We start from the raw sequence: 18843 nt of genomic DNA, 5'->3' as shown, positions 1-18843 counted from the left end.
CCAGATTAACCAAAGAGCCTGCAACCAAGTGTGGATGCATGTGGACAAAAGGTTAACCCCCCCCCCCCCCCCCCCCCCCCAAATCAGACATAGTGGACTGGTTAGAAATGACCCCACAAATGTCCTCTCATCTCAGGAATTGTCCTTAAAGAGGAGTAAGAGTTGTACTCACTGCATCTCCAAACCATATACGGACTGAGGCAGAGTAGGAGATGCAATAAAGTAAACTGGTGTCTATGAGTAATTGAGGAGGGGTAGGACAGTCTCCGATTGGCTCCAGTAGCCCTGCTGTGAACTATCTGTATATGTGGACTTGTCCAAACAGACTTTGAAAGAAAACATTGCTGCAGGTTGTTAAGAGAGGCTTTAGAGTATGTGCTCAGAAATGACACAATGACCAACTGGATGTTGTGGTTGTTCACAGCAACACTGTGTATTCTGATGCTTTCATTGCACTTAATCTGCGTATCATGGCTGGAGCAGTGATGCTTAGTGCTCCCTTCAAATATTTCTTTTTGAGTGATTGTTGTTGTGGTATGTGGTCATATTGTGAGTCATGCTGTATGTCTGAGAAGATATGAGGTTTGGCCACTGTGCAGCAGAACCATGTTTAGTAGCACTGCCTGCACTTGCACATAAGCCACAGTTTCTTACTATACCACTACAACATGCAGTGCTGTGCAAATGTCTTTAGTCACCCTTGATCTAATCAGATGCTTTTCAGATAGTGTTACATGGTAATGCATGGTACTTTTCTATGTTCTGTATTCCATCACTTTTGAAAAGATTTCCAGTGAAAGATTTCCAAACCCTGACGTTTTCTCTGCTGTGGTTTACAGTAGACATGCACTGCTGTGCTTTCTCCTGACCTGCTCCATACATGTTAACAACAATTTTAACCAAAAATGTAAAATTTGGATCCATCACACCTGTTTGAACTGCGTCTTGTGTAATTTGGCATACCTCAGCCTTTTCTCCCCCATTCCCTTCATTAAGAATGGCTTCTTGACAACCACCCATCCACTCACACCATTTCTGATAAGGCTTTAGTGAAAAGTAGATGGATCACCTGAAGGCCCAGTTGTATTTTTCACATCTGGTGTCAGGGATTTGCTGGATTTTTTGCTATTTCTTAAAGATGTCAGGTAGAAGAAGTCGGCTGAAAATAAATACAAAAGTCAGACAGTCAGAGAAAACCTTGGAAAAGACTTTCAACTATTGCTCAAGACCACTTGGAAGCAATAAACAGTGGTGATGATTGCATGCAATAGTTCAGTATATATGTTTTCCTTTGCAACAAGATGAGTTGAGGATTTAGCATAATGACTTTGAAGATCTCCTGAGTTCACTTTCACTGAGAACTGTCAACAGCTTGACATTTGTTGTTTTTATAGAAATGCTTTGATTAATAATTGATTAGGTTCCTTGAATTTTATTTGCGGTCTACACATTCGTAAGGATGAATGTTCTTATTTAGTAATCCCCTGACATTTTATCCAGCACCATCACATGATGACATTTCCTGGTTTAAATTACCAAATGTCACATACTTAATTGTGTCCAAGTGTAAAAGATAAAAATTGTTAATCTGTTGACGTGCGAATCGAGCTCAAGACTTTTGTTTCTTATTAACCATTCATGCATTATCTTTTTTTTTAAAATTGTTTGTATTCAAATGCATTTTTAGCCTTTGCCTAAATAATAAATTGGGGCTAGAAACACAGATTCAAGTCCAGACAGTTAATCTGTGTTACAGGTACAGCAGGATAATGAGATAAGGTAAGGAAGTTTTAGCAGATGCAGTCACAGAGTATGCCTCTGCAAGCGCCAGGTTTCTAAAAGTCTGGAAAACCACAGCTATGGAGGGTATGGGAAACAAGTGAGCAGGAAGAGCAGGAGTGGTTGAAGTTATAGTACAGGGCATGTGGGAGTGGTTGGATGTCAATCTACAGCAGACTGCTGTAGACAAAGAATGCTTTATCTGTGACAGAAGACAAATGCAAAGCAGTTTATCTAGTCTGGTGTCTTGTTTTGACCCCTGTTGTGTTTCTAGTCTATTGAGTTCTGTCTCCAAACTGCTACACAGCACACAGATCAGATATGAAACAGATCAGACGTCACTATTGTTTGCTCTAAAATACTTTTGTGATCTTTATTTTGAGGCTAAAAAAAGAAAATTTCACACAACAGTGCCCTCTGGTGTTTGACTTTGGGACTCTTTAGCTTAGTCTGATTCAGCTACTCGGGTGAAATTCTTTATTTCTGTATAAAAGGAAAACAAGTGGCCTTGCCATTTGTTATACATATAACCCAGGGATAAAAGAGACAGTAAAAATGAGTTGATAAATAAGCTTTTATTATATATATATTTTCATCAACAGCAGGACCAGCCTTTTATATGAAATTAAATTATTTGACATAAATATGTTTCCTAATTGCTTATTTTAAAAGTCAATAATAAATATGCAGAATACCTGAAAAATGCACAAGTAATAAAAATATATAATGCAACCAACAATTAAAGCAGTTTTTAAAATACTCTTTTTAAATATTTACATTAAATCGTTTCAGTGCAAAAACATGTTCACAGTAAGCGATGGTAGCTGCTCTCAGAACAAAACCTGCAACATCTGCACTTGCTTGCATGTGCAAAAAGCCTGCTGCCTTTAGGGAACACTTAATAAATAAATACGATTCTGGGACAGTTTCATTTCAGGGGATACATCAGTCCTTTTGCGTATTTGATGAGTCCTGTTTTTCCTGCGATCCATGTGTTGTAGTTGGTGACCTTTGTGTAGACACCTGGTTTATTTTTCAAGGCACAGCCCTCACCCCAGCTCACCACGCCGAACAGAAACATCCGACCTGATGCTCCACACACCAAAGGACCGCCAGAGTCTCCCTGCGGAAAAGGGCAAAACAGCCAGGTGTTAACTAAAATTTCCAGGTTTATCATTATTTTGTTTCCTGATTCACTTTTTCCCTGACAAACAAATATTTTCATGTGAAAACTGTGAAAATATACTCAGAAAGTAACCCTTGACATGTCTTGAGGTTGACAACTAGCAACAAATTTTAACCTAAAGGTAACTCATCTGACATTATGCTATTCAGCACTTTTCAATGTTAGCAAGTTTCTTCAAGAAGATGAAGAAATACTCTTCAGATCCGCTTTAAAGCTGTCAAAGGTTATGATGCATGCTGCAATTCAAGTTACCACTTCTTCTAACTCACTTCTCTTTTGATGTATATTTTAAAGCCAGCTCAAATGTCTTGTTTCCCATGGCATACCCTGCGCCCTGTCCTTACCTTGCAGGCATCAGTGCTCCAGTCAGGGCTTGCAGCACAGAACATGTTTTCAGTGATGCGTTTTCCGTAGTGCACTTCTTTGCTACAGTCAGCGTTGGACATCAGTTTTACCTCAGCCTTTTTCAGATACTGTGAGAACTGGAATGAGCCTGCAACAAAGTGTCAAATGTGAGAAAAGGTTGAGAGAGCAGAGCTCAGTCTAAAGGATGGAGGTCCTGTACTACTAACCTGCGCTCTCCCTCCCAAATCCTGCGATGGTGCAGGTAAATCCAGGAGGTAGCTCAGTGTGAAATGGAGGAAGGCAAGCTATGCGTACAGAAGCTGATTTAGCTGCACGTCCTCCATCTCTGCTTTTGAGCTTAATCAGAGCTGAAATGTAAAAATAAAAACACCCGTAAGTTCTGTGCTCAGAGCAGTTCTTTGTATGTGTATATGCACAGTTTAGTCACAACAGAGTTTGTGCTCACCTATGTCGTTATTATAGGTAATATCATTATATCCTTCATGCATGATGAGTCTTTCCACAGCAAACTTCTGCTCACTACTGGCATTCGTTTCATTAATGGCACTCTTTCCCAGGTATATGGACAGATGTGTGAGTTTGGTATTCTCACTGAACAAAAACCAAACACACAAATGTGTAAACATGTCACACACCAACATGAATGATTTTGAAATTACAGTGCGATGACTTCATTGGAGGAAATAACACGGTGCTTTGTTTTCTCACCCATCAGAGAAGCAGTGAGCTGCAGTGAGAATCCAGCTTGGTGAAATGAGAGTGCCACCACAGAGGAAGCCATAGCGCTTATGAAAAATGGCAGCAACCCATGGCTGCGACTCTATAGGTGTGAAAGAGCCTCCTACAATTTTATGAATCCTCCTCTCAGATGTCTCTCCACATGTTTTCACTGGAAGGACACATGGGATAAGTCAGCGGGAGCTAATAAAGAGAATCATACCTTGTGATTTAGGAAAAACTGGATTTAAACAACAAAATTACCTGTATCTACAGGTAGTTGAGGAGGCGTCTGTAGTGGTGCAAAACCTTTGTTGGAATAGAAAACAGAAAGCATTAGAAAAATTCAAACCAATCTTCAATAAAATATAGCAAATAGAAAAAGTAAATCACCAATATGAGACTTACATGTGGGAATATCACAGTATTCTTTCACAGTCCTTCTTTCTCTTGTGACATAGCACCATGGCATGTCAGAATTGTCAGGATTCCTAATGTTCAAGTACAATCATATTAAACATGGGTTACCTGTTGTCAGACATACAGTATAAAAACATCACATTGGTAGCCCAAAGCATACCTGCAGTAACGATGTCTGCCAAGTCCATTTACATTTTTCCATTGAGGTTTAACCCTGTTCCAGTAGAGACACGCGCGACCAGTGGATGACTTGTCAATATTTCCTCTGTATTCACTCCCATCTCCAGACAGACACCGTTCTGCAGATCACAGCACAAAGAGGGGTGAGAACATTTAATGCATGCTGTCAAAGTATAAACCTTAAGAACTTTACCTAAACCCACTGAAATGACTTACGTCTTGCTTGTTTGGATGATCTTTGTGAAAAAGCCTGAAAGAAGCATAGAGAAACTTAGTCATACTGAAAAATTAAAAACCTTCTGACCTCCATCAGAATAGCTCTTAAACCACCTCTTACCACATCCACGCTGACCGCTGCAAGGATGGCAACGAGGACAAAGAGATTCATCTTCACTTCTTGTTTTGCTTCTGTTTTTTGGGGATATTTTTGTCTGTGAATTTACAGAAAAGGAACACAACAATCGTGGGTAAATGGAAGGAAACTTGCTGTCCCCTTATATGGTGCTTATCGTTCAACACATGACGGAGACGTGTGACCGCTACGAAACCGTGTGCTTTCTTGCTCCGGTTTTTAAATGTGAAGAGTGACGAAATGTTTAATGTCATGCCAAACCAGTTCAATATTCAACATACAAACACAAGGAAAACACCTCATGTTCTTTCGCCATGCCACTGACATAGATATTAACTTCCTGACGAAACGCTGCATTCTTAAGGTTTTAATGTGAGAGCGACAGATAGAGGATGTCCATCGTGTGCAGACTTTAAACAATCTAGCACTACAAACAGCACAATATCTACGCTGATTAACAGTAAAGTCTGCGCACAACCTTATATCACATTATTATTGCAATGTGTGCAGTTCAAACTATGAATTTCTAGATATTCTAAGAACACAATGTCAATTTGATAATGACATAAGAAAATAATTGTGTGGTTAACTTTCAGTGCGCTGTGTTTGACATCAAACAGCTTCATATCTAAGAAATCATGTTCATTCTTAAATATAACTAAAACAGCTGACTGTCTAAAAGTCTAAGACACTTTGCAAGAGAAGTGTTTACCTTTAATTCCAGACTTTCAGTGCCAATGAAGACTATTATTTCTTCCAGTTGACTCTCCTCTCTGTATCTTCTGATATGCACTTGCACTGTTTACGTACTCAGGCTCACACTGATGGTTGTTCTGGTGTTTCTGCTGTGACTCTGCTTGTGTTTCCTCCCTTTTAAATTACCGTGACTGCAAGTGGGAGGGAATTTGTCATGTCCTGTGACACACATCCAGTGAAAAGCCCCTTCCTCTTAAGAAAAATTAAAAAAAAATATATCCAAAATTGGTCATGTGTACACTGAAACATGTGATTGAAGAATTGCTGTCCAGAATTTGTGGACAGAGTCGGTTACAAAAAACAAAACAACAACAAAAAAAACGTAAAATAAGACCACAAAAAAGAAAAAAAAATGTAATAATAAGTTTAATAAATTGCAAAATGTAAGAATAAGTCTCTAATCTGTACAGCATTTTTCATAATCTTTTCGTGTACATGGAGCTTACATGAAAGTTCTGAAAATCTGACAATGGTTGCTTAATATCGTCTGTACTGCTTTCATGACATTACAGTGACTGTGCTCAGAGATTAGTCTAAGGCTCTAAATCTATTATGTTAAGCTCTGACGGACTCTGTATGTTTGTCCTAGCTGTGTGTGTTATAGCAGAGCCTTAAAGTCTATAGACTGTCAAAATAGCAAACAAAGATTTTTTTATTTATTTGGAAAAAGTGATTTCAAATGTATTAACCATTAAAAATGCAATGTCAAACTTCTACGTACAGTCAGTTTGGACATAGACAAAGTTTAATAATCTGCCTCTCTTTCTTGATGCATTTTTCTTCCAGCCACTCTGGGACAAGTTAAGTTTTGGTTTTATCTGTCCAAAGATATGTTGTTGTTTTTTTAATCGTGCGGGTTCTTTTAGTTTAGATGTTTTCTGGAACATGCAGATACTGACAGTTTTAAACCCTCAGTATTTGCATTCATGAAATCCTCTCTTGATTGTAGATCATGTTATTGACTTTATTGCATGTTATGAAACTGTTTTTTAGTTATGGAAATAAATCTGCAATGATCACCGAAGCAGTCCTGTGGGTCTACAGATTGTTGACTTTGCCACTCTTAAAGTTTTTCTCTCCCTAATTGATTTGTTTTCATTTTTCAGCCTAATGATGGCCTCCTTCATGTGCACCAACAGCTCTTTGTACCTTGTATTAACAGTTCTAGTGAAAAGCTACCAAATGTGTGGGCTCAGCTGGCCGTGTAACTGTCCATCCATCCATCCATTCGCTTCCGCTTATCCTTTTCAGGGTCGCGGGGGGCGCTGGAGCCTATCCCAGCTGTCATAGGGCGAAAGGCGGGGTACACCCTGGACAGGTCGCCAGTCTGTCACAGGGCTAACACATAGGGACAGACAATCATTCACACTCACATTCACTCGCACATTCACACCTAGTGGCAATTTAGATTATCCAATTAACCTATCCCCACAAGCTGCATGTCTTTGGACGGTGGGAGGAAGCCGGAGTACCCGGAGAGAACCCACGCAAACACGGGGAGAACATGCAAACTCCACACAGAAAGACCCCGGCCTGATGGTGGAATTGAACTCAGGACCTTCTTGCTGTGCGGCAACAGTGCTAACCGTGTAACTGTTTTCAAGTCAATCATCCAATTACTTTGAGCCTTACTACAAAAATTGCAATTTTTTAAAATAAAAACACCTCAAATTAAACCTAAATTAAAGTTAATCTTATTTAAAAATCAACCATGGAGGTGTACAGAGGCAAATTTAATAACAATGAAAAACTGACTGTACAGCCTTTTATATTCTTTTTCCTTGCTGCATTAATTTATAATCTCTGCTGAAGAATGATAAATTTAAAAACAAAACATTTTTACCAGTTCTTTTTTATAGACTTTTATATCTTTATTACTAAAAACAAAAAACCCAAACAACCTCCCACCCCTCACAAATTGCACCTATGTTTGCTTGTAAAAAAGAAAAGAAAAGCAGCAGCTGTTAAAGTTCTCATTGTTTCTGCGCACTAACAGCCTCATACTATTTCCTGTACAACAATAGTCATTGTTATGAATTTTATTTGGAAATTTCTTGACTGAACAAATTACCTCATTTGATGCTTGTGTTAGTCACGCTTCCTCTTTGATGATGATGATGATAGCCAAATTTTGCACTTTGTGCAAAATGTTTGGGACTCATGTCCAGCACAATGAAACGGTAAGCCAAGACATTACTGCCTCTGAAAGGAGATATGCAATAAAAGCCTAATTTAACTAACACAGCCAGGTGTTCAGCCAAAAGGGGAACTACATGTTAAAATTACCCAATCCTGGGAAACCCAGGATAGTTGTGGCTGGAGTCAGCTGCAACCCGAAGTGTTGATTTTGTCATTTTGACTCCAGGAGTTTCGTTTTTATGCCTTTGATTTACTCTTGCACAGTTCTTTTGGACTGTTAATCTTTTAATTATTACTACTGAGCTACAATGGTAAGAGGTAATGCTACTGTAAATAAAGGGTGGGTCTTCTTTTAGTACAAAAATGCAGTACTGAATTGTTTTACTTAAATAAAATAACATTTCTTTGAATTTTCTTTCATTTCCAATTATTGAGTAGCTTAAAGTAAGTTTTGATCTATGCTTTTCCCACACACTAGTCTTTATATGACACGCCAACATGACGTATTCTTCTTTAGCTTTCATGTCATATCCTGTTGGTTTTCTAGCTTATACACTTTTAGACCAATGGGAACCATGATAAACATCTGTGTGAATAAAGTGGAAGAGGTGATAATGACACACAACTTCACAGAACAAAAGTAGATTCATATTTTTTCCATCTTGTACCATATTTGAATAGAGTAACTTTGCAGAAATGCATGCACTTCTGACTGAATCATCTTTAAATAATCAGAATTCATATCTGAGTTTTGTACTTTTTAATTTTAGAAGTTAATTATTATTTTTATTTTTCTCTTTTTTTTTGCATTTCAATATAGATTCTTTTAAAGAGGAATAGCTTTATCACACCTCTTACACCATCCTTTAATTTATTGCAAGTCTAGGGCTTAGTTTAAAAAATCCCCTCTCGATCTCCTTTCTTTGGTATGCAGATGACTCACAGATTTACCTGCTACTGAAGCATAATCCATGATTTCTTTGAAGGCCTTACAGGTCTGTCTGGAAGATGGTAAGTCATGGATTCCTTTAAATTTTTTCAACTGAGATTACCAAAACACAGAAGTAATTGCATTGGGTGGTCCTGACCTCAGTTCTTTTACAATTTAGCACACTTTGAGCAAATTTAATCTAATGTTTCACACATTAACAGAGTAATGCTTCTTCCATCCATAGCTACTTGCAGAAGTGAAGCCATTCCTCTGTTTCAGAGTCTTTGAGAGAGCTATCCATGCCTTCCTGTTATCCAGACTTGACTAATATAATAATTTTTATTTAGATGTCTTCTGTTTACTGAGGTACTTTCACTTTATGTTTCCTTCCTTAAATTCTGTCATTTTTTCACATCATTTTAAGTTATTTGATTCATTTAGATGTGTAACACTTTGATCAACAGCTGTTCTCTTTCTCTCTTCTATGTAAATATATTTGACTTGACTTAAAATAAAACATGAATAGTGGATTAATGAGAAATTTGTGTCACCTGTGTTCTCAGGTTCTCTGTATTCAATCACGAATTACTCACTTCTGCTTTTCAGGGAAATTATTATAAGAAAGGTTTTGAGAATTTCAAAAGTAAGCAGTTTTGAAAGAGACCTGCACGCAATCACATACTTTGATTAATGAAATCTGTCTGGTTTTTAAAACCCGACAGCAAATGCAATAACAGAAAAGACAGCTGCAGGAAGGAGTATCAACACTGCTTTGTCATTACATCAGCTTGTAATCACATTTTGAATGGTGCAATCACATTGCCTCATTTATTGTACTTCTTCTTTGAGCTCATGTTACAAGAAATGATGAAATTGTAATTTATCCCAGACAATACAATTTTTAATTAATTTATTACATCATCTGCTCTAGGTATTTATGCTATTTCTTATTTTGTCCTCTTATCACCAATAGAGTTTTAGACTAATAACTCTTTGGGAATCCGTGATTTTATGCCCATCAAACTGGGTTATCTTTGGTATTTTTTGTATAATCACCTAAATAAATGGGAGCTAAATATGTGTTTATGTGACAGGCCGTTAGTAACAAAGAGCCCGAAGAGAGAATCTAAAATTGCTTGGTAGGTTGTGGTAAAGTTGCCTTTTACATTTAGCCACAACACTGATTCATCACTTCAGTTAGTGTTTTTATGCTTGAATGATTCATAAGTCAGTGTTAAGTGACCTGTAAAAGATTCCACTGAAAACGGTCAGGCACAGGAAGTAGACTGAAAATGAGTCAAAAGTAGTCAGTAATCTCCAGATAAAAACTTTAAAAGACCCTCAAAAACTCTAAGAACTACTACTCATGATCACTTTTAAAATTAAAATAACCTCTGTCTCCTTGGAAGTAAAATATTAGGCAGTGAGGGGTGGCCGAGACTTCTGCACAGTGCTGTATATAAATTCCTATTGTCTTTCAGCTTGTGCAGTGTACCGGTTGACTGTAGCTGTAGACATTGCACCACCTAGTGAGGAAATGAAGACATTACTATTTTTTAAAAGAAAAACATTTATTCTTGGTAAGAAATTGGTACAGCTTTTGTCGTTAAGCAAACAACCCAGATCATCATATATATATATATTGATATATAATTTTGTGAAATTAAAAGAAAAACGTGACCCATTATTCACTGAGTTGCTTGGAAATCCCCCATCAAGTGGACAGACCTAAACCCCCATGTGTTCTGGGCCTGCCTGCTACGCATGCGCAGAAACTACGCCTGCCTGTCAGAGAGAGTGTACTTTCACTTTACATCGAAGTCGAGCTGTTTTTCAGTCGTTGTTGCCTGCCGGCCAAAACTACAGAAAGAACTACCACGCAAACTTCATCATTGAAGCCCTGTTTGATGGTCCAGTAGGGTAAAAGTGAATTTTCGCGGGCTGAGTCGGTGTATTTTAAACACTACATAGGAAAACGACCCGTAAACAACACTTAAAGCTAACTGAAGCAACAATGCTCTGACACATACAAAGTAAGCTAACTCTCCTCTGCCGACTCTGAGCTTCTGCACAGGTAAGTTGATTACATTTGTGAAGCAGGTTATGCTTTTAATTTAAAAGAATGTACAACTAGTCAAGTTATCTCTGAGTTATCAGACTGGCACTAAATCGTTACAACCGTCCAACAACAACAAATGACCAAAACAGATAGTTAGCTACAGTATTATAAAGCCTTAGTTACTGTAATTACAGCAGGAATAAAACATAAAAAATAAACCAACAACTACATAAGAAGCAATTAGCTTCAAGTGTAGAAGATTATATAAATTGGTATATGATAACCATGTTAAATGGATTTACTCACCTCTGTTATTCACATAAGAATGAATAGAATAAGAATGCACTATTGCATAAACGCATACTGTACAGAGCACCATACTGCTAACATTACCTGTTAACAGATAAGATGTAAATAATAACCTAAAAACTTTTTTTTCCTGATAGCTGAAGGCCCTTACAAACTACCTCTGGTGCCTGGTGATTGCAGCAGATCTGACAGTATGGAGCGGGCTGCACTCAAACAGAGCCAGCCTTGTGGCTCTTGGGAGAGGAAGGAAAGACTTGGGACGGGAGGCTTTGGGCACGTCTACCTATACCAGCACCTTGTAAGTTCTGTCATCCATCTGTACATCTCTGAAAACATGAACCGGGTGTGCCTTTGATTTGTTTTAACTCCCTGTATGTGTTCGCAACAGGAGTCAGGAGAGAAGATTGCTGTGAAACTTTGCAGACTGGAGCTGAACTCTAAGAACAAAGACCGCTGGACGAGAGAGATTCAGATCATGAAGAAGTGAGCAGTAATTGTCTGTTTGAACAGACAGGGTGTTATTTGAACTTATTTCACTGTACATTGTGTTGTTTTCTACTGTGACAGCGAGTTTGGTGCTCTTTATGTGCAGGCTGAATCACGTGAACGTTGTTCAGGCCAGAGATGTTCCAGCAGAGTTGAGCTCCATTGCGATAAATGATCTACCACTGCTAGCCATGGAGTATTGCTCAAAAGGAGACCTACGCAAGGTAGCACATGGATATTTAATAAAAACCCTAAACACTTTTTTATCTTTTAAAGTATCCAAGTAACCAATATAATTCTTTATTCAGGTGCTGAATAAACCAGAAAATTGTTGTGGCCTAAAGGAGAGTGAAGTCCTTGCACTGCTCAGTGACATTGGTAATATTTTTAATCAGTTTTACATTATTTAAAAAAGTCATACATATTGATGCATAATCTGTACAATTTTACAGGTTCTGGTATTCAATATCTCCATGAAAATAAGGTCATTCACAGAGACCTAAAGCCAGAGAACATAGTTTTGCAAGAGATTGATGGGAAGGTAAACTAGCTTTTCTTTTGTACATGCACGCACAAGTTTTGAATACACATAATATGACTTTGTATTCCTTGCTTTCATTATGGAAATATGTTTCCTCCAGCACGTGCATAAAATCATTGATCTTGGTTATGCAAAAGACTTAGATCAGGGCAGTCTTTGTACATCCTTTGTTGGAACTCTCCAATATCTGGTAAGTGTTGTTTCACAAATATATTCCTTTGCTGTCAATGTGTTTTTAATATACGGTATGTTAAAAATCAGACCCTGTTATTATTAACTTGTCTGTCTGTATGCCAGGCCCCAGAGCTGTTTGAGAACAAGCCTTACACTGTAACGGTGGACTACTGGAGCTTTGGAACAGTAATCTTTGAATGCACTTGTGGCTTTCGCCCCTTTCTTCACCACATGCAGCCTGTACAATGGTGAGTCAACATAGCAACGATGCATGAATACTCGGGAATCTGGGCGTTAGTGAACTTCCAAATTAGTAAGGCCATTAACGCCTCTATAATGTGAGAGTTTATTATTCCTCTCCTTATTTTTGTCATATAAATACTGTTACAATGGTAGATTTTCAGAGTGAACGTGGTCAGCGTTTCAAATAAAGAGACCAAATGACGTACAAGGTAACATCTGAGTCAAAACCTCAAGGTACTCTTGCCTCTGTATGATGTCAGAAAGAGGGAATATCCATAATAGGTTCATCCTGGGCACATAACTCTGGCTGTGAACACTGAATTCTGTGCCACGAAGCTCCTGGGGCACAGTTTTTGTGTTGATTTTATCATTAACTGCAGGTTTACAACTCTGCAGTTAATGATTCAGCAGAGTGCTGGCAATTATCCGCCCCAGCACTTGGTGACCACTCTATAACTTTACATGGTTTGCCACTGTGTGGCTGAGTTGGTGCTGTTCCCAAACACTTCCGCTAATCTTGAAAGAAAATTCACAAACTCACTTGTTGTAATGGTGGATGACAACAGCTTTAACAGAGCCACATTCAAAATTCAGCAAGCTGATTAGAGAAATCCAGTCTTTCACAAATGTTCGTAAAGGCAGATTGCAAGGCTAGATACTCGATTTTCTTTACACCGATGGCAATGAGACTGAAAGAATCTGAAAAGATTAAGAGATGTGACCCAATACGATATAATGAATATTTTGAACTGAATCATGCAAAACTACCCCAGTAGAATCTAGGAATAGAAATATGGGGCTAGAAATCGAAACATCACTGGTAAACGTTCTGATTTTGACACCTCTACGCAGCTGATGTGCTACGTAAATACAAATAAAGCCTCTTAGTAAGGTGTCGTTCCATCACTTGCTGACACAGCAGCTAAAATGTGCAATGTTTACTCAAGTCTCTGTGACTCCACTGGAGGAGTGGTGCACCATTCATTCAGAAGATATTCACTCATTTTGTGTTTTTGTTATGGTGGTGTATACTGCTGTCTACCATGTATCACTAAAATGTCCCTTAAAATTGGGTCAAAAATGCCAGAACATATGATTCATATCATTTGTATCATCCTCATGGATGAATTATCTGCCTTTATTGTGTTTCTACTGGGGCTTTATGACAAATTTAGGGCTCCCTATCTGGATTTTTACCTTAATTACTGTTATTTATCCTCTTCATAGATAGAAAAAACACCTGTGTAATGTGAAGACCTGTTAATAAAAGTAGAAGTAATGTAAAGAGAGAGCATGGGCTTTGTTTTTAACGCGTTTTCCTGCTTTGGTAGGACAAGCAAAGTCAAGAACAAAGGTCCCAAAGACATCATGGCAGTAGAAGATATGAATGGAGAAGTCAGATTTTCTACACATCTTCCATATCCCAACAATCTCAGCAGGTAGACTTAAAAAGACACTTTTTGTACCCAACAGTTGAGCTTCTTTCATTATAAGTAGCATCTGACCTCTCTGAGTTTGTTTCAAGGCCGCTGCTGGAACCAGTCGAGTCTCTTCTCCAAATGTTGTTATTGTGGGACCCTGCGATGCGTGGTGGCGGCCTGGATCCTGGCGCAAACAAGCCGTACTTCTACACAGCTCTGCAGAATATTCTCAACATGAAGGTTAATATTTTGAACCTTGCTAGACTCACTTAAACCAGGTTATATGGAATGCTTTTGTGGTTTTATACATGTGACCGGACTGAGAAAGGATAGCAAGCAAAAGAAGCCTGTCATTCTGCATATTTATTTCTTCAGATCATTCATGTGTTGGATATGACCTCAGCCCAGCTGCATTCAGTGGTTTTGGGTGCTGAGGATAGTTTACACTCCCTGCAGCTTAGCCTGCAGATGCAGACTCAGAGTCACATCCCCCCGCTGAGTCAGGAGCTGCTGTTGGAGACGGGAATCTCCCTTGACCCTCGAAGACCGCTCGCGCACTGTCTGCCAGATGGACTGGTATGTGACACATAAAAACAAATATGAAATGTGAAACAGGTGCAGACCTGTGACCTACTTTTTTTTCATCTTAAACATTTTGGTTGTTTTGAAATATTGGGGTTTTTCCAGAGTTAAACTGCTTTGTTGTTGTCATGTTTTAACAGTGTGGTAAATTTAACTGGAATCGACTGTTTCCAGCTGAATCCAGCAAAGGGCGAAGTAAAAATTAAGCAAGTCAGATTAGTCAATTATTACTGACAATGCTGAATATATAGGAATGACTTGTTTCCAGCTGAATCCAGCAAAGGGCGAAGTAAAAATTAAGCAAGTCAGATTAGTCAGTTATTACTGACAATGCTGAATATATAGGAATGACTTGTTTCCAGTCTCTGGAATAATCCAGCAGGAGAGTGTTTGTTATTACCGATGATTATTAGTTAAACATTAAACATTGCTTAAACACATGATTATACCCAGAACAATATTCATTCTCTGCTTTCAGCGTGGCTGGGACACCTTTATAGTCTACCTGTTTGATAAGAGCCTAACCAAGTACTCTGGACCGCTGACTGCCAGACCTTTGCCAGACAGTGTCAACTTTATTGGTGAGCTATAAAACTGTATATTGAGCTCGTAAACATTACTCAGCAGATCTTTGGAGATTGTCTTTTAGCCTTGGAAGATAGTGACTAAGAAAATTGTGAGTGGTTACATGAAGCCATTTATTTAACTTTTAAAAGTCTCAGATCCATGAATATCCCTCAGCTGTCTTAAACATCTAGTTAAATTAGTATATCTTTATGAGGTTCTTAACTGATGGAGATCTTACATAATGTTTACATAAAGGTTAATTACAGGAAGTGAACAAACCTAGGTGGCAGTGTGCATAATTATAATGAGATTTGGGTCTTTGTGAATGCTTTTTAGAAGCATGAAGCAAAATTGTTTCAATGTGGTGTCTAAATCAATGTGGTATTAACTAACTTTGTGTACTCTCTATGGTCTCAGTGAGGGAGACTAAGACACAGCTGCCACTGTCTGCTCTTAGAAAGGTGTGGGGTGAAGCGGTCAGCTACATCTGTGGACTGAAAGAGGATTACAATCGCCTATACCAAGGGCAGAGGGCTGCTATGTGAGTACATAAAACACCACGCATAAAAAATGCACTACTTCAAGAAATTACCTGAACATTTGATAATCAGTAAATAAGTCAAATCAGTAAAACACAAAGTGGGTTACATCAGTTTGTCCAGTTGGGAAGCACACTGGACAAACTGTGAATCTGTGAACCTGTTTCACCTGCTTTGGTGCAAATAAAAGTGACAACAGGAGCGCTAAAAAGACAGAAAAAGATAATCCCAAAAAGTTTAGCAGGTGGTGGCCAAAGACCATTGCTTTCTCCTTATCCCTCCTGACTGAGCTTTGCATTTTGCAAGTGCACTTGTCATTGATATTAGCGTCAGCAAACCAAGAGATACCACGAGATATTGAGAACAATGAGCGCTGGAGAGGGCCTTAGAAGAACCTGATCTCATCTCAAGAGAACAGGGCACCACTTTTATTTGCACCAAAGCAGGTGAAATAGATTTGCAATGCTTTATGTTTCATTCCTTAAGTTTAACTGACTTTGTGTAATACTGTGATGAAGGAGTGATCCCTTAATTGTCTTTTGGAGCAGTGTGCATTCAGGTACTCAAACGTTTTAACATGTATGTGTCTACGTAGGCTGAGTTTGCTACGCTTCAACACCAACTTAACGCGCTACAAGAACATGCTGTTCTCCCAGTCGCAGCAGCTCCAAGCCAAACTGTCTTTCTTTAAGACGAGCATCCAGCATGACCTTGAGCAGTACACCAAGCAGAGCAAGGCTGGGATCTGTGAGTGGATGCTACTGTCCTGTTACAACACTGTTAACTCATTACTGAAGTCTTAACTTGACTATATCTTATTGTTGTGCTGTTGTTGTTATCTGAAGCTTCGGAAAAAATGCTGAAGAAATGGCATGAAAATGAAGAGAAAGCTGATGAATTTACAAAGGTGAGGCGGTTTTAAATTCAGTAATTCTTCACAAACTTTCTTTAAAGTTTAAAGACAGCTAAGAGTGTTTTGGTTTGGTTTTTTTTCTGCAGGTTGCAGATGTGGGGTATCTGGATGAAGAGATAGTGGCTCTACATTCGGAGATTGTGGAGCTCCAAAGGAGTCCTTTTGCTAGGAGACAAGGGGATGTGATGGAGCAGCTGTGAGTATATCTGTGATACAAACTTATACTATAGCCCTCTCTTGTAACACCATAGTAAAAGTCCAGTGTAAGAACTGGATTATATTTTAAGGGAGGCTTATGTACTGTATAATTTACTTTATTGCTTATACTACTCTTTAGAAATCCCTATTAGACTAAAAATAGAAATGGAAAATGGTCTTAATTGTCCACATTAGCTTCACGTAAACATCAGAATACTTTTCGGAGGGATTTTATCATACATGATTATTTGGAGAGAAATGTAAGCATATCCTTTAAAAATAACTGCCGTATGCATGTGTTTATTCTGTCTACTTGTTTAGTGAGCAAAAGGCTATTGAACTCTACAAGCAACTTAAGGCTAAATGCAAAAGTAAGTACAAGTCATTCCAAAAATAAAATAGCAGAGATGCTTTTTGCCAATTAGAGTGCAGGTAATTCTGATAAAGCTTCTAATAAACAAGTTACAAACTGTGCAAAAGGTCTTGTTGATCAAATGTATCATTTTGGTCCCAAAAGATTTTTCAAATTTTTTTAGATTAAAAAACAGAAGTTATGGTAGTTGTGTAGTATATCCAAATATTTTATGTACATGATTGTGTAAGTGTGTCTTCTGCAGCCTCTGACCCTCCACATGGCTACAGTGACAGTTCAGACATGGTAAAGACCATTCTTCAGACAGTTCAGAACCAGGACAGAGTGCTGAAAGACATGTACACCCACCTGAGGCAAGTTTAATTTTAACAGACACACACAAACATGTCTAGTTTAGCCCACCTAAGGCACAATTTTACAGTTCCCTGTGGGCCACGTGTGATTTTTTTTCCATCTTTCTCTTTCTCTGTAGCACAATTCTGGTGTGTAAGCAGCGCATCATGGATTTGTTCCCTAAACTGGAGAAGGCGTTAAAAAACATAACAACTGCAGAAACAGTAGTGATGCAGATGCAAGTGTCGAGACAGAGAGAGTTCTGGTACCTTCTCAAGATTGCCTGTGTAAGCATTTAATAGTTGGCACAGCAGAAAATATTCTTGGGGATGAGCAGTGTTTAGGGAACATAAAGGTTTGAATATAGTCAAATGAGACTGTTGCTAATACAGGGTGTGATTGTGTTTTCAGGCACAGAGCAGTTCTCCATCTCCTTCACTTACACAGCCTTCCACTGACAGGTGAGATCAGTTTAATATCTGAAAAATACTACTGAAGTTAACAGCTACAATAATCTGTCACACTGTTTTGAGATTATCTCCCAAATGTAAGGATTTTATGTGTAGTTTAGAAGATGAATCTTTGCACAAAACCACCACTAGAGGTCACTCTTTGGTCTTTAAAATCTCAGTTTGTAGGGGGAAAAAAAAGACCCCCAACCCTCCTTATAGTCTGTTTTTTCTTTCAGTGAAACAGTTCATCATTTACTTGATGAAAATCAACGTTATCTGAGTCAGCTAACGTCTTTGCTGCAAGACGCCACCCAAGAGATGGAGCACAGTATTATGGTATGGCAGAGATGTGTTTTTATGTTTTGCTCATGTATATCAGCAAATTACCAAGTTGTTTTTTATTAGAGCACTAATTAACAGCTAGTTATTGGAGACTGGCACAAAAGTACTGAGCGAATATGTTGCTTCTCTGTGCAGGATCAGGATTGGAGCTGGACTCAGTATGGAGCAATGAAAGTGAAGCCTCAGACGCTCTAGAAACTCACCAGATATCACACACTTTAAAAAGTGCTCTATCAGAGTCACACTATGTGAAAGCTTTGTTATTCCTCACAGTGTCCTTTACATTTATGTAATGCTGTTGACTAGAATGTATGAAACAGCACGATGTGGTAAGCTACAGACAATTTAATTTGAAGTATATTTTTGAATGTTAAAAAATATTTCCAGCTGTAGATACAAGATATTTATTTTACTGGCAATACTGACTAAAGGTAAAAACTGCTGCTGTGCATGATTGAATGTGAATAAATTTCTAGAAACTTGTA

At 38.3% G+C, this 18843-nt stretch overlaps 2 protein-coding genes across 2 annotated transcripts; one reads left to right on the top strand and one right to left on the bottom strand.

Annotated features, from left to right (window-relative positions):
* Positions 1–2335: 2335 nt before the first annotated feature.
* plaua (plasminogen activator, urokinase a) lies at positions 2336–6038 on the bottom strand. The gene is made up of 11 exons (XM_085477849.1): positions 5713–6038; positions 4986–5079; positions 4865–4898; positions 4629–4767; positions 4457–4539; positions 4313–4357; positions 4040–4220; positions 3777–3922; positions 3538–3678; positions 3310–3458; positions 2336–2902 (listed from the first exon to the last, which is right to left on the bottom strand). The coding sequence occupies exons 2-11, from the start codon at positions 5034–5036 to the stop codon at positions 2708–2710; spliced, it is 1164 nt and encodes a 387-aa protein (XP_085333975.1). The 5' UTR covers positions 5037–5079; positions 5713–6038; the 3' UTR covers positions 2336–2707.
* A 4566-nt stretch (positions 6039–10604) lies between these two features.
* On the top strand, positions 10605–18843 carry LOC146695575 (inhibitor of nuclear factor kappa-B kinase subunit alpha-like). Its single transcript, XM_085477848.1, has 22 exons — positions 10605–10900; positions 11332–11492; positions 11583–11677; positions 11787–11904; positions 11989–12058; positions 12133–12221; positions 12322–12411; positions 12519–12643; positions 13970–14077; positions 14164–14299; positions 14435–14635; positions 15120–15222; positions 15626–15749; positions 16343–16494; positions 16593–16654; positions 16747–16856; positions 17180–17229; positions 17476–17584; positions 17704–17851; positions 17976–18025; positions 18253–18352; positions 18494–18843. Exons 2-22 carry the CDS (start codon positions 11388–11390, stop codon positions 18551–18553), a joined length of 2205 nt encoding a protein of 734 aa, XP_085333974.1. The 5' UTR covers positions 10605–10900; positions 11332–11387; the 3' UTR covers positions 18554–18843.

Source organism: Copadichromis virginalis, linkage group LG13, assembly GCF_057382275.1.
Source record: "Copadichromis virginalis isolate Kocher_CV1m ecotype Utaka linkage group LG13, C_Virginalis_male_GT1.1, whole genome shotgun sequence".
NCBI classification, from domain to species: Eukaryota; Metazoa; Chordata; class Actinopteri; order Cichliformes; family Cichlidae; genus Copadichromis; species Copadichromis virginalis.
This window is presented reverse-complemented; position numbering and strand designations above follow the sequence as displayed.